This window comes from Marmota flaviventris, chromosome 14 (genome assembly GCF_047511675.1).
Source record: "Marmota flaviventris isolate mMarFla1 chromosome 14, mMarFla1.hap1, whole genome shotgun sequence".
Lineage (NCBI taxonomy): Eukaryota > Metazoa > Chordata > Mammalia > Rodentia > Sciuridae > Marmota > Marmota flaviventris.
The window spans coordinates 61,152,297-61,167,925 of NC_092511.1; the positions used below are offsets into that span (position 1 = coordinate 61,152,297).

A 15,629-nucleotide genomic window follows, 5' to 3' on the forward strand; every position below is an offset into this window, starting at 1 on the left:
ATCACCATTATGTAAGCTTCTTCCTTCTGCCACCCTCTCCTGCTATGATGTTTAGCTTTACCTTGAGCCCTGAGGAATGGAGCTGGCCTTCTGTAGACTAAGACCTCTGAAACCGTGAGCCTTCAAATAAACTGTTCTTCTTCTACAATTGTTCTGGTCATATCCTTTAGTCACTGCAGTGAAATAGCTGACTAAAACACAGAGCAAAAACATAGTCAGTTTGTAATAATTGTGGACAAATAAAAATTATTTTTATAATCTTGAATTTTTATTTAGTTATATATTATATTCCCAGTCTGAGATCATAGTAATATTTACAACAAAATAATCTTTTGAACACAACTTTAATGAGCTGATGTCTAGCCTGTTTTGGAGACATTCTAAGATGGAGTAAGGTGTGAGGCAGGGCCTAATCTCAGGCAAGGCAGGGCTCTTCATAATAACACAATGCAACATTACATCTGAATCAAAGAAAGGCTAAGAGACCTTTTAACTTTCGCTTTGTGGAAAAAGTGACAAGATGTTTCCATGTTTTACACTGTCACCTTTAAACAGATCAGGATCTCTTTATTATCTTCCAAAAGTGCATTTAAATTACAATTCAACTGTGAAGAGTAACACAAAATTTTATATATAACTCATTGACAATAGGTTACTTTACCAAGCTATAAAACATTAAATGACATGAATAAATATCAACCAAACTTGTATTTCTATACAAATCCAAGACTTTTGCTACAGATAATTTTAATTTGGAGAACATCAACTTAGCAAAGTGCTCCCCTAAGCTTTACATTTAACTAAGCTTAACTTTTCAAGTACAATTTAAGATCCATAGTGTACAGTAACAATAATCACAGGTCTGCATGGGTTAACAAAAATCAAAAGGATAGCCTTAAATCTCTTATACATTTAGGAGACAGTGTTAATGATCAGAAATTGATTTATCAGAGCAAACAGCTATTAGAGGTCTTCAAATTACAATGTGGCCCTTCCATGTCAGGTATTATGTATAAAAGAGAGCACTTATTGCCAGTAAGCTCACATAAACTTTCATTTTATAAACATTTACATAACACTTAGACAAGGCTTAAAGAGATGTAGTTCTCAGATGCATACGTATACCTAATTGCATATATTTAGGGTGTCAACTATATTGTTATAGCCTAAATAACAGTTGTTTATTTACCTTTTTACAAAGTAATCATTTAACATTTTAAAACTTAGTTTCCTCAAGTAATAAAACATAAAAAATACAAGAAAATTATCTTGATAAGAGCAGATCAATGTTTTAGACTTGGCTTCATCTGTCCATTACAGTTCAAATAACTTTGACTATACTAATCATAGCCAATTTAATCACAAACACAAACTTTTTGAGATTTACTTTCCACAAACCTTCTGCAACTTAAACATTCAAAACTTCTTTACACCTAAGTTTTGTCCTCTTTCATCTTAGACTTTAGCATAAGAATATTCATTTACCAGACAAAATACTTTCTCATCCAGAAACATTTCTTTTCCTTCTAATTTTCCATACAAACATACTTCCATACCTATAACTTTCTTTAAAGTTTTGGACCCTTTCTTGAATTCATGTTCTGAAACAGACTTTATGTAAATATTATCTGTGCATTTAATTTACAAAACAGATTTCATTCCAGGAGATGGTTAAACAATCCAGCATATAAACAAACAAACAAACAAAAAAACATATGCCTTAATCTTTTTTTTTTCCTTAATGCAAACACATCACACTGAGTTTATTTTGAAATATTTGTTAGATTCTGGGAGTTCTATGGAACAAAATGTCGTACCAATGAAGTTTTTATTCTTTTTTTTTATTGGTTGTTCAAAACATTACAAAGCTCATGACATATCATCTTTCATACATTTGACTCAAGTGGGTTATGAACTCCCATTTTTACCCCAAATACAAATTGCAGAATCACATCGGTTACACATTCACATTTTTACAAAATGGCATATTAGTGACTGTTGTATTCTGCTACCTTTCCTATCCCCTACTATCCCCCTCCCCTCCCCTCCCATCTTCCCTCTCTACCTCATCTGCTGTTGTTCAATTCTCTCCCTTGTTTCCCCCCCCTTTCCCCTCACAAACTCTTATATGTAATTTTGTGTAACATTGAGGGTCTCCTTCCATTTCCATACAATTTCCCTTCTCTCTCCCTTTCCCTCCCACCACTCATCTCTGTTTAATGTTAATCTTTTCCTCATGCTCTTCCTCCCTGTTCTGTTCTTAATTGCTCTCTTTATATCAAGGAAGACATTTGGCATTTGTTTTTTTAAGGATTGGCTAGCTTTGCTTAGCATAATCTGCTCTAATGCCATCCATTTTCCTGCAAATTCCATGATTTTGTCATTTTTTAGTGCTGCGTAATACTCCATTGTGTATAAATGCCACATTTTTTTTTATCCATTCATCTATTGAAGGGCATCTAGGTTGGTTCCACAGTCTAGCTATTGTGAATTGTGCTGCTATGATCATTGATGTGGCAGTATCCCTATAGTACGCTCTTTTAAGATCCTCAGGGAATAGTCCGAGAAGGGTGATAGCTGGGTCAAATGGTGGATCCATTCCCAGCTTTCCCAGGAATCTCCACACTGCTTTCCAAATTGGCCTCACCAATTTGCAGTCCCACAAGCAGTGTACAAATGTACCGTTTTCCCCACATCCTCGCCAGCACTTATTGTTGTTTGACTTCATAATGGCTGCCAATCTTACTGGAGTTAGATGGTATCTTAGGGTGGTTTTGATTTGCATTTCTCTGACTGCTAGAGATGGTGAGCATTTTTTCATGTACTTATTGATTGATTGTATGTCCTCCTCTGAGAAGTGTCTGTTCAGGTCCTTGGCCCATTTGTTGATTGGGTTATTTGTTATCTTATTGTTTAATTTTTTAAGTTCTTTGTATATTCTGGATATTAGGGCTCTATCTGAAGTGTGAAGGGTAAAAATTTGTTCCTAGGATGTAGGCTCTCTATTTACCTCTCTTATTGTTTCTCTTGCTGAGAAAAAACTTTTTAGTTTAAGTAAGTCCCATTTGTTTATTCTTGTTATTAACTCTTGGGCTATGGGCGTCCTATTAAGGAATTTGGAGCCCGACCCCACAATATGTAGATCGGAGCCAACTTTTTCTTCTATCAGGCGCAGAGTCTCTGATTTGATATCAAGCTCTTTGATCCATTTTGAGTTAACTTTTGTGCACGGCGAGAGAAAGGGGTTCAGCTTCATTTTGTTGCATATGGATTTCCAATTTTCCCAGCACCATTTGTTGAAGATGCTATCCTTCTTCCATTGCATGCTTTTAGCCCCTTTATCAAATATAAGATAGTTGTAATTTTGTGGATTGGTCTCTGTGTCCTCTATTCTGTACCATTGGTCCACCCGCCTGTTTTGGTACCAGTACCATGCTGTTTTTGTTACTATTGCTCTGTAGTACAGTTTGAAATCTGGTATCGCTATACTCCAGATTCACACTTCCTGCTTAGAATTGCTTTTGCTATTCTGGGTCTTTTGTTTTTCCATATGAATTTAATGATGGCTTTCTCTATTTCTACAAGAAATGCCATTGGGATTTTGATTGGCATCGCATTAAACCTGTAGAGAACTTTGGGTAATATCGCCATTTTGATGATGTTAGTTCTGCCTATCCATGAACAGGGTACATTTTTCCATCTTCTAAGATCTTCTTCTATCTCTCTCTTTAGGGTTCTGTAGTTTTCATTGTATAAATCTTTCACCTCTTTTGTTAGGTTGATTCCCAAGTATCTTATTTTCTTTGCGGATATTGTGAATGGAGTGGTTTTCCTCATTTCCATTTCAGAAGTTTTGTTGCTGATATACAGGAATGCCTTTGATTTATGCGTGTTGATTTTATATCCTGCCACTTTGCTGAATTCATTTATTAACTCTAGCAGTTTCTTTGTAGACCCTTTTGGGTCTGTTAGATATATTATCATATCATCCGCAAATAGTGATAATTTAAGTTCTTCTTTTCCTATTTTTGTGCCTTTAATTTCTTTTGTCTGTCTAATTGCTCTGGCTAGTATTTCAAGAACTAAATTGAATAGAAGTGGTGAGAGAGGGCATCCCTGTCTTGTTCCAGATTTTAGAGGGAATGCCTTCAGTTTTTCTCCATTTAGGATGATGCTAGCCTGAGGTTTAGCATAGATTGCTGTAATATTTTGCCAAGGATGTTTTGAAGAGATGGTTTTCTAGCTGCGAATTCTTTAAACTTTTGTTTATCGTGGAAGGTTTTAATTTCATCCTCCATCCTGAAGCTTAATTTCGCTGGATACACAATTCTTGGTTGGAACCCATTTTCTTTCAGTGTTTGAAATATGTTATTCCAGGATCTTCTAGCTTTCAGAGTCTGTGTTGAAAGATCAGCTGTTATCCTGATTGGCTTACCCCTAAATGTAATCTGCTTCCTTTCTCTTGTAGCTTTTAAAATTCTCTCCTTATTCTGTATGTTGGGCATCTTCATTATAATGTGTCTAGGTGTGGATCTCTTATGATTTTGCACATTCGGCGTCCTGTAGGCTTCTAGGATTTGGGATTCTGTCTCATTCTTCAATTCTGGGAAGTTTTCTTGTATTATTTCATTGAATAGACTTCTCATTCCTTTGGTTTGGAGCTCTGTACCTTCCTGTATCCCAATGACTCTTAAGTTTGGTCTCTTAATGTTATCCCATATTTCTTGGATGTTCTGCTCATGGTTCCTTAACAGTCTTGCTGAGCTGTCTATGTTCTTTTCCAGTTGAAATACTTTGTCTTCATTGTCTGATGTTCTATCTTCTAAGTGTTCTACTCTGCTGGTAGTATTCTCCATTGAGTTTTTAAGTTGGTTTATCGGTTCCTGCATTTCTAGGATTTCTGTTTGTTTGTTTTTTATAACCTCTATCTCCCTGTATAGTTGATCCTTTGCTTCCTGGATTTGTTTGCGTAATTCGTTGTCGAAGTGATCTTTCATTGTCTGATTTTGCTGTTTAATGTCTTCCTTGATACTCCAGATCATTTGAAGCATGTATATCCTGAATTCTTTATCTGACATTCCATCTGCTGCAGCTGTTACCTCTTCTAAAGTTGCGTTGACCTGCATTGCTTGTGGTCCTTTCTTTCCTTGTCTTTTCATTCTGCTTGCGTATCTTTCCTGCAGGTGCAGGCGGCGGCTCTGCTCTCTCCTTATTCCAATTGGGGTTTCGTGGCTACCACGCCAGCAGGTCACTGGGCCTGTTCTGGGAGCTGGCGGCGGCTCTGTTCTGCCCCTGCTCCGATTGGGGTGACGAGTGTACCACGCCGGCAGGCCACCGGGCCTGATCCGCCGGTCGGTTGCAGGTTTGCCTACCCTGCAGGCGCGGGAGGCGGCTCTACTCTGCCCCTACTCCAAATGGGGTGACGTGTCTGTCGTACCGGCAGGCCACTGGGCCTGTCCCGCTGGTCGGTCGCAGATCTGCCCACCTTTCGGGCACGGGTGGAGGCTCTGCTCTGCCCCTACTCCAATTGGGGTGTCATGACTACCCCGCCTGCAGGACGCTGGGCCTGTTCCTGGCACGGGCGGTGACTCTGCTCTGCCACTACTCCAATTAGGGTGGTGTTTGTACCACGCTGGCAGGCTCCTGGGCCTGATCTGCCGGTCTGTTGTAGGTCTGCCTACCTTGGAGGCGTGGGCGGCGGATCTGCCCTGCCCCTCCTACCACGCCTGCGGACCCCTGGGCCTGATCTGCAGGTTGATCACTGGTCTGCTCACCCTGCGGGCACGGGTGGCGGTTCCGCTCCGCCCCCACTCCAATTGGGGTCACGTGACCACCACACCGGCAGGGCCTGATCCGGGCGTGGCAGAAGGATCTGCTCTGCCCCTACTCCAGTTGGGGTGACGTGTGTACCACACTGGCAGGCCACTGGGCCTGACCCGCCAGGCTGTCACAGGTCTGTTTACCTTGCCAGCGCGAACGGCGGCTCTGCCCTGCCCCTCCTACCACGCCCATGTACCACTGGGTCGCGGGTCTGCCCACCTTGCGGGTGCGGGTGGCGGCTCTGCTCCGCCCCCTCTCCAATTGGGGTCACGTGTTCACCACGCTGGCGAGCCGCTGGGCCTGCTCTGGGCACTGGCGGCAGCCCGGCTCCTCCCCTCTGGCTCGACGACAAATTGAGGAGACTCGGGTGACTGTGCCTCACCCCCCCTACCGGGAGACCAACTGCTTATGTCACCGCTGGTATTGATGAAGTTCTCTCCTCCGCCGCTTTCTGCTGACATCAGATCTCTGCCATGTTGGTATCCTATGCGAATGGCAGCATTTCGTTCCCCTTGCCAGGCAACCAAAGCATCGGGTGAGTCATGACCGGCCCTCAGCAGGACCCGGACCGAGAAGCAGTTTCCGCGGGCTCCTAGCCCCGGGCCAGGGAAGTTCCGGGAGCCGGAACTCGGCCGCTCCGTGCTCTGTGTAAGCTCCTATAAGTGTAAGCTCCAAGAAGCAGTCCCCGCGGGCTCAGTTCCGGGAGCCGGAATTCGGCTGCTTAGTGCTTGGTGTGTGCTCTGATAGGCGCAGGGTCCAAGAAGCAGCCTCCGCAGGCTCCGCAGCCCTGGGCCAGGGCGGTTCCGGTACGGTTCCGGGAGCCGGAACTCGGCCGCCCCGCGCTCGGTGTTCGCTCCAATAGGATCAGGTTCTAAGAAGCACCCAGGCGCTGAACCCTAGCAATCTGTCTGCAAGCCGCAGGCGAATTGCAGCCTGAAATTACCTGATCTATGGCTGAATGAGCTGCGGTCAGTCGAAAACAGGGGTGGTGACGTCAGTTTACCAACATGGTGGCTGCTGGCCTCCTCTGTGGTCTGACCGGAGTGGAGAACCGAGATGGACCGCTTCCTTCCCCCGTCTCGAACCCAGAATTCAGCCCTGAGTACGGTGCTTGCGTGGCTGGCAGAAACTGCAGCGCTGTAACCCTGCGTCTCTATCCCAGCGCGCTCTGCAGACTTTAGCCGCGGGGCGATTTGCTGAATAAGCAGTGTTACCCTCCGTGTGACAAACCTCTCGCGTTTGAGTCCCCGTAGCCGATCCTCGTGTGATGGAAATCCTTCCTCCAGGTTCCGGAGCACCCCACTATTGCTGGAAATTCCTAACAAAATATCCTTTAGCCGTCCTGACTTGTCATACTCCCACACAGTGAAGCAGCACACGGGGACAATGCACTCCCCTCGCCGCCATCTTCTCTCCTCATCTTAGCAGTGGTTTTGCAGACCTCACTGCACTGGTGGGGGATTTTCACCTTCCTGAGCTTTTCAGTTCCTTGAAAGACTTTGACCAACCTGAAAGTCCCACAATAATAAAATGCAATGACACAAGAGCCATCATGGTGAAACAGGGTCAGGAAATCACAAGTGCCATAAAGGGTCCTAGTGACCCAGTGAGGAACAACAAACATAAAGCCTCAGAGTGTCCTGATGGAACTCCTCAGGCCAAAATGCAGCTAAGGGACCTAGAGTGTGCATTAGGAGGAGAAGTTGCTCACAGGGATGCAGACAGTGGTAGGGCCCCTGTGCACACAGCCAAGCACTCTATCAGCAAAGCTCAGGAAGCTGCATCCAGCAGGAACAGCAAGGCTAAGGGCCATGGGCAGGAAAAGACCAAGAGGACCAGAGAAAACAACTCCAGGAAAGCGGAGGAGAAGAAGAAGCCAGGCAACAAAGTCAAGGCAGAAGAGAAGCCAACAGTGCCCAAACTGAAGAGGAAGAGGAACCAACCTGAGCTTCGCCAAGAAACCTTTAAAAAGCCTCGGAGCTGTCTCGGCATGCACATGCTGGAGTCGGTGCAGGTTTTCCACGCACTGGGGAAGAAGAATGATAAGAACACTGGGCTCTCTTCTTCCCGGGCCCCGGGAAACTCAGGCAGTACCCAAGACCCCCGTCCATGCCCAGCTATGAAACCATGGCTGGTGGTTAAGGGTCCTGAGAAATCACAAGTCAAAGCCCAGAACCCAGATATCAGTGCTGAAAGAGAGAGTCCCTCTTCAGCAATTTATGAGCCTCCACCATCTGGGAGGGTTAAATTGGTACCTTTGCCTTTTCTGACCCTGGAGAAACCTCCAACTGGACCAGTAATCAACCGGAGGCCACAGTCTCTGGCCTCAAGGAGACCCCCTAGGGCTTACCCTGCCCAGCCTGGCCCTGCTAGCTCAGCTCAACCCATGGCAGTCAACCAATCCCAACCAGCTACTGCCAACCTATCTTGGATGCGTCCTGCCAAGCCAGCTCAGCCTGTTTTGACCCATGCCATTCAGTCAGGTGTGACCACTTCTACCCAAGCTACTGTCCCTCGGTCTGCTGCTTCTGGGCCTGCACCTTACAAAACATCATCTTGCACTTCTCTCCAGTGGCAACCCGTTCCCACTGTTGGGACCAAGCCCCAGTCACAACTGCCCAAGCCTCAAAACCAATTATCTACTCCAAGACTTTGCGTTACAACCAATTCCATGGAGGAAACCCAATGTTCCTGGGCAAGTAATATCAACTCCCATCACCAAACAGCAGAGGCCAGAGCGGGAAGCCATGAAGAAGAAGGCTCAACAAGAGCGTGAGAATGCTGCCAAGTACACTGCTTTGGGGAGAGTGCAGTGTTTCATTGAGAGGGAAAGAGAGATGGAGATTTCTCGCTACTATGGCTACATAATGTAAGAGCGGCTGAGATCGGTGGTACCTCTTAGGGACCAAATAGTTTTCCACATGTATATAGATAGAGAGATATACATTTATTTATTCTCATAAACATTCAATGTTTAATAAAATTAAATTAATAATGTAATATAATAATATAAGTATACATAATAAAGAGGCCTTTTAGTACCACTGAGAATTGATAGAAAATAAAGAGGCCTTTGGGTACTACATGGGTACCAAATAGTGTTGCACATATATACATAGATAGATAGATACATACAAAATTATTCATTTAGACACAGTTCAAAATGTAATATAGTTGAATACAGAAATGCTATAAGATTGATTAATAGGTAAATAATAGAGAGGCTTTATGGTATCATTTGAATACCAAATAGGTTTCTACATATATAGAGTTACATAGATACAAAGTTATACACTGATACGTTTTTAAGTGTTAAGATAGTTGAATAAAGATATGTAATAGAATAGTTTGAGAGATAAGTTATAAAGAGACTTTTTGATATGCTTGGGGATTACATAGTTTTCTACACATATATAGATACAAATTTTTATAAATATGTAGATATGTAGGCACAAATTTATTCATTCTAATACATTTAATACAATTTAATAAAATTGAATGAAGTAATTTAATAGAATTTATTAATAGATAAAAGTCCATGTTAACCTCTCTTTTCTTTATGTTATCCATACTTTTTATGTTCTCTTAATGTTTTAACTTTTCTCCTGGCCTTCCACCCAAACATGCAAGGCAAAGAATGCAAGAAGTCCAAGATTCTATAGTGGCTGTTGGCAAGGGGGAGGAAGTCACAGTAACTGCCACATTGGATCCACTTACATAAGAAGAGAGAAAGGATCCTCAGGGCCTCTCACATATGAAAGAGCCTGATAGCAGGATGTCTACATGACCAAAGGTACTGTCTGCAGCAAACTATAAGTTAAAGCAGTACAACAAAAGTCCAGAAGAGGAAAATTTTATAGTCAGCTGGGTCTTCCACCTCTCTAGAGTATGCTTCTATTGTTCAGAGTTCATTTTTCCAAAAATCAGCTCACAGAAAAGAATACCCTTGCTCCTGGAGTCAAAAGAAAGTAATATTGATGAGTATATGAATGCAGAGTCAAGGCTTGTCCATGAAACAATGTTTACAATGAAGAGGTGTTGGGGAAGGAGAGCAGAAGAGAATTACCAGTCCCACCTGGCCCAGGCAAGGCCAAAGAAAGACTAAAGAGAATCTTGGACCACATCATTCCCCAGAGAATGCACTCAAGGAACTTCACCTTCACCCTAGGGCTGCAGTTGTGGATCGGTGGTAGAACATTAGCCTAGCATCTGTGGGCAATAGGCTTGACCCTCAGCACCACATAAAATTAAATGAATAACATAAAGGTATTCTGTCTACTAAAACTAAAAAAACCCTCTTTAACTAACACCTTTCTTAATCCTTGAAAACTGCAGGAAATTCACTAATCAGATGAATTTGTATGGTTCCAGAACCACTATACTTGCTCAAACTAGATGTCTTTCTTCCATCTCCAGAGATATTATCTGTACTTGTTAATATAGCAATGTATACACTATTACCTCTTATGCTGTGAAATGTAATTTATAAAATTTTCATAAGATTTTAATGAACATTTAGAAGGAACACTGAGATGGTATCCCTAACACAAGAGCCTGGGGTAGGGGAGCCATGAGGTGAGCCCATTATGTCCTCTTGCAGGGTTTCACCTGTCCAGAACTAAGCCATTAGTTTCTATTATACCTCTCTTATCACCTTCTTCACCAAATCAACTCTCTTGTCATTTTCCACACCCAATCCCACCATCTCCTTGGGAGGCTGACTGCACTATTGGCTATGTCATAACTTTCAACGACCAATTTTGTGACTTCATTCTCCTACCAAACTTATTGCCACCTGCTAGAATCTTAGGATTACCATGCAGTTGTAAACAAATTTGGATTATCACAAGTGACCAGTGACCAGTAACCAGTCATCAGAGTGGCTGGTGGCCAGTGAACAGTGACCAGTGATCTCCATACTGAGAAACAACCTCAGCCACATCAGCATGGATATGTTCTCAAAAAAAAAAATGAGGTTAGTGGGGATAGAATATGGAAGAGAAGCAAAGATTTTAAATCAATAGACAGCGCAGAATGAAATCTTCCCAGATCTGCACAAAATGAGGCTGGTTTAGAGAATGTTTAGAATAACCAACTTGCAAGGGAACTAAGAATTGAATTAGGGTATTACTGGGGTAAGCAGTTTATCAGGAAAGTCACATTTGGCTGATATGGTTTCTCTAAGGCCTCTTGGAACACAGATGATTTTGACAGTTTGAACATTTTAGAAGTATGTTTTAGAAATTATTCTTCATATAAACATGTCATGAAAGTAGTTATATACAGGGCAGGGGCATCAGAATTCTCCATGTCCTACTTTACTCTGATTTTTGAACTACATGGATTTTAAAAAACTGATGTGCCCTAACCTGTATCAGAGGACAAATTCCTTTGTGTGACAGGTAGTTTTGGAGCAGAAGCTATTTTTCATCTTTCCAAGAGTTTTCTTTCTAAAATAGAATACATACAAAGAGTCATTAATGGTATTTAAGCCTAAGAAGCAAAAGAGAGACCTACAGAAGGATAAAAAGTCAAGTTCCACATCTCTAATTCCACATTTATCTAAAATAATTTTGTGAAGTCTTTTTGGTTTTTCTGTATATCAAAAAACTATTGTAGGTTGGAGGAGTAGGTCCATGGTGAAGGGCATGCTTAATATATATGAAGTCTTGGTTCCACTTCCCAGCACCAGTAACCATCAAAAAATTTAGACTTAAATTTATCATTATATTCTATTGGTGATGGTTATTTCAGACTTTAGGGACAACATTTTCCTGTTATAAATGATTATAAACTAGAATTTTAGGACAAATAAAAATTACATGATCATTTTGAAGCATTTTCTTTGCCTCTTTATAACTGAAATGTTTATCAGAAAAATTTTTATATTAATTGAAGTATCTACCTACTGGCATTCATATCCTTAACTTGTTATGGGTAATATTGAGAGGAAGATGAACAAGCACAGTGATAAAATTACATTACACTTCTTGTTTTGTTCTCTATTTTGTAAAAAATTTATTTTTTCTTCCTTCCTTCCTTCCTAACCTCCTAACAGAAGTCTGTCCATGGTTCTTAAAAACTGCTACAAGAAATGCCTTCTCCACAGTTGGAAGGTTCCTTGATTAGTGTGTTTCTGCATAGGGGGAGCATTCTACTTATGATCTTTCTCCATTCCTTCCTTTGCAGTGATGGAAACTTCCTTAGGGATGGAGGTTTCCTTGGGATTGCAAGCTTCCAGTCAGACCTTTTGTCTGCCACAATCTCCAGAATTCCCCAACTGCTACAGTAACAGAAAAAGCCAAATACTCCAGAGGAACTCACAAACTGAATGTGGGGACATTTCAGTAATAACTCCAGTCCAGAGTTCTACTACTTTCTGAGCATCGCCCCCAACTCAAAGCCAGAAACAAATAGAGAATAAGAAACTAAATGAGATTAAAACCATGCTTTCAAAGCCTCTGGATGCCTGCCAGTTTACCATGAAAAACCAAGATCCTCCTCTATTCCCTTTAAATAGCCCTGAAATCCATCAGCTTCTGCCCTCCATTGGTCCTCCGGACCAAAAGAAGAAGCCATACTCTGAAATTATCCATCTGGAAAAGAACAGCCTGAGTCTTGAGGACCAATGCACACTTCAAAATGGGATTAAATCTAGCAGTGGTTTTGCAGACCTCACTGCATTGGTGGGGGATATTCACCATCCTGAGCTTTTCAGTTCCTTGAAAGACTTTGACCAACCTGAAAGTCTCACAATAACAAAATCCAATGACACCAGAGCCATCATGGTGAATCAGAGGCGGGAAAAACTCAACTGTCTAAAAGGGTCCTTGTAATCCAGTGAGGAACAACAAACATAAAGCCTCAGAGTGTCCTGATGGAACTCCACAGGCCAAAATGTAGGCAAGGGACCTAGAGTGCACATTAGGAGGAGTGGCTCACAGGGATGTAGACAGTAGTAGGGCCCCTGTGCACACAGCCAAGCACTCTAACAGCAAACCTCAGAAATCTGCATCCAGCAGGAACAGCAAGGCTAAGGGCCATGAGCAGGAAAAGACCAAGAGGAACAGAGAAAACAACTCCAGGAAATCCCAGGAGAGGAAGCAGCCAGGCAATAAAGTCAAGGCAGAAGAGAAGCCAACCATGCCGAAGATGAAGCAGAAGAGAAACCAACCTAAGCTTTACCAAGAGACCTTTAAAAAGCTGAGGGGGGGGGGGGGCTGAGTTGTACCTCAGTGGTGGAACGCTCACTTAGCACATGTGAGGCACTGGGTTCTATGTTCAGCAACACATACAAATTAAAGGAAGATGTTGTGTCCATCTACAACTAAAAAAATGTTTTAAAAACATTAGGAAAAATGAGTTACTTTGGGGATTATGCTCAATGGGAGCAGATGAGCCTGGTTCCTATCCTAGGAGCTCTACTTCCACAAGAATAGCACTTGCACAATAACAGCATCCACCTGCTGGACTCATTCACTGTTATATCCCTAACACTAGAAACAGCTATTCAATTAGTATTTATCAAAATGTTGAATTGACTGGATTTTGTCCTATACTGGCTCCTGCAAGGACCTGACCCATACTTTATGCCCTCTGTTTGACCAGTATCTCCAATGCCTCCATTTCTTTAGGCAAAACACTATATTCATATTCTGAAGGGAAAGAGTCAACAGAGAAGTAGATGGGTACTGTTTACCTTAGGTATGGTCTACGATGTGCTGTGTACAAGTGTCTTCCCAAATTCTTCTGCAAGGGATCCATAAGTTAAATAGTGAAGCCTTGCATTGGTATGCATGTTAGTGTGCATTGGGGATGGGAGGGTGACCTATAATGTGCTTTCAGTCATTTTAAAAGCCAGTGACCACACAGTCACTTTAGAGAAGCTTAATTATGGCAAGGGTTTTCTGGCTGGGGGTGGCAATATAACCCCAAAAGATATATACACAATTATGTTTGGCAGAAAAAAGGCACTGGATGATCTGGTAACACCTGAGCTGGATCTTTAAGTTATACTTTGACAAATAAGTTACCATAGAACAAGCTCCCAGGGAGCTCCCAAATAAATTTTCAGAAAGTGTCCACCGAGTTAAGCTTTAAAACAAAGCATAAATTTTCAAGGTGGTGACATACAAAGTCTCCTGTGGCAGGCCTGCTGAACCTTACTGGAAAAAAGGTGTGTACATATTCAAACATATGCATACCTACAAGTAGAATGTGGCACTCTATTTGCACTTGGGTATATAAACACCCTGTCCTGGTTGCAGGGGCAGGAACTTTATCATGTAGGTGTCTTTGTGAAACCATTGCTTTTGCACTATTGAAGCAGGCCAGTCATACCCACCCAGAAGACCCTTGCCATAATTAAGCTTCTCTTTGTCAGATCAGCAGGAAGTCTGCAGAGGATATTGAGGTTGGTAATTTCTTCTTCTTCTTTTTTTAATGTCAGGTTTGCACACAAAAGGTGTGACAGAGTAGTCTGAAAGCTTCTTATTAAAAAATGATTTTTATGTTTTCTTGGTAAAAACTTGTGAAACCTGTATCTATCTAGAGGATAGAATGACATTCCATGGTATTTGAACCTCCTACCCCACCCCACCCTACTCCCACCGGGTAGAAAATTAAAGGAATTTCTATCATCTGTTTTCAGAGGAAGAATTCTTAGGCTCAAGCCACCTCTGAACCCTGCAATTAATAAATCTGGTTCCTGAGAATTCCTTAGGTATCTGGCCTCTTCTGTCTTAATTCACCATAACACTTTCAACACATCTTATAGGTATTCTTACAGTCTTACATTCTCTTCTAACCAATAACTTATTCCCTCCGTAATACCTCACGCTACATATTTTGTGTAGAAAATTAAACAAGCTGAAAACAAATACAATGTCCTGGGTTACAATCCCTGATTCGTTTAAGAAGTCGGCTAGTTTACTTGAATTAGCAATCCCTCTTTGAATATGAGTTTTATGTGAGTGTAACAGAGGGGATATGTCTTGGGAAACACCTACCCAAAAGCAAAAAAAAAAAAAAAGGAAGTCAGCTTGGTCACTGCTTTTTTTTTTTTAACTACTGGGGTCCACTTTCTTCTGGTTCTATTTTCCTTTAAAAGCTAGGTGCTGCAGAGCTTGCTCATCATTGGTCAGATTTTCCAGAAGTTGATTCTAGCCTCATTCACCACCTTCTCAACCCTGGTCCTAAATCCTTGAGAATATAATTGACAGATGGATGTTAGTGGGCATGTCGCCAGGCATCATCCTGGAGGAAAGGAGGTAAAGGGTCTTGGATGTGGTGGGTAGGAATTTTGAGCATGGGACTCTGAAAGGAGCAGCTGCTGTATGTCCTCTACACTGTCCACTGGGCACAAGGCCATTTAAGGTTCTGGTCTTCTTGGGTTGTTGCCTGACCAGCAAGGTCCAGCACTATCCTGGCTATTTCATTTGAAAGACCTAAAACCTTAGGTGATTTTGCCTGGGAATGGCAATTTGGGCTTGAGTGCCTTTAGGAAGGGCACTCCAAGCACTTGTGGATGCATTGTTCTCTACTGTAAATATCCCCTCTGCTGATTCCTGCTGCTTCCTTTCACCGCCTCCACAATACAGTTTACCAATGAGGCAACTTGGGGAGGTTTTAGATTTGCAAGGGGCTTTGTGGGAGATGCAGTGCCTCTGCATCTCTAGCAGTTCCCCAGGTTTTCATGACCATGAGAGGGGTTTAGAGGGAATGTTTTATGAAGGAAATGTGACCTGAATATTGAGGAAACCACGTGAGAGAACTGGCCTAGAAATGACTAACTCTAGGGAAGTGTTCGA

The 15,629-nt window shown here is 42.2% G+C and overlaps 2 protein-coding genes across 2 annotated transcripts; both read left to right on the plus strand.

The window, feature by feature from the left end:
* Positions 1–6,293: 6,293 nt before the first annotated feature.
* Positions 6,294–8,693, plus strand: LOC139701718 (uncharacterized protein C2orf78-like). Its single transcript, XM_071601255.1, is given in 3 exon segments — positions 6,294–6,355; positions 7,246–8,455; positions 8,457–8,693. Coding segments are annotated over 3 exon segments (1,509 nt in total).
* Positions 8,694–12,029: 3,336 nt separating this feature from the next.
* LOC114091956 (uncharacterized protein C2orf78-like) lies at positions 12,030–13,044 on the plus strand. Its single transcript, XM_027934523.2, has 2 exons — positions 12,030–12,108; positions 12,800–13,044. Exons 1-2 carry the CDS (start codon positions 12,030–12,032, stop codon positions 13,042–13,044), a joined length of 324 nt encoding a protein of 107 aa, XP_027790324.2.
* The last annotated feature ends 2,585 nt before the right edge of the window (positions 13,045–15,629 follow it).

Excerpts from the sequence above, each read along its gene's own strand:
- LOC114091956 (XM_027934523.2), top strand. The coding sequence starts at position 12,030 with ATGGAGGTTTCCTTGGGATTGCAAGCTTCCAGTCAGACCTTTTGTCTG. Across the intron at positions 12,109-12,799 it reads AGAATTCCCCAACTGCTACA|CCAAGCACTCTAACAGCAAA; the intron begins GTAACAGAAAAA and ends CTGTGCACACAG.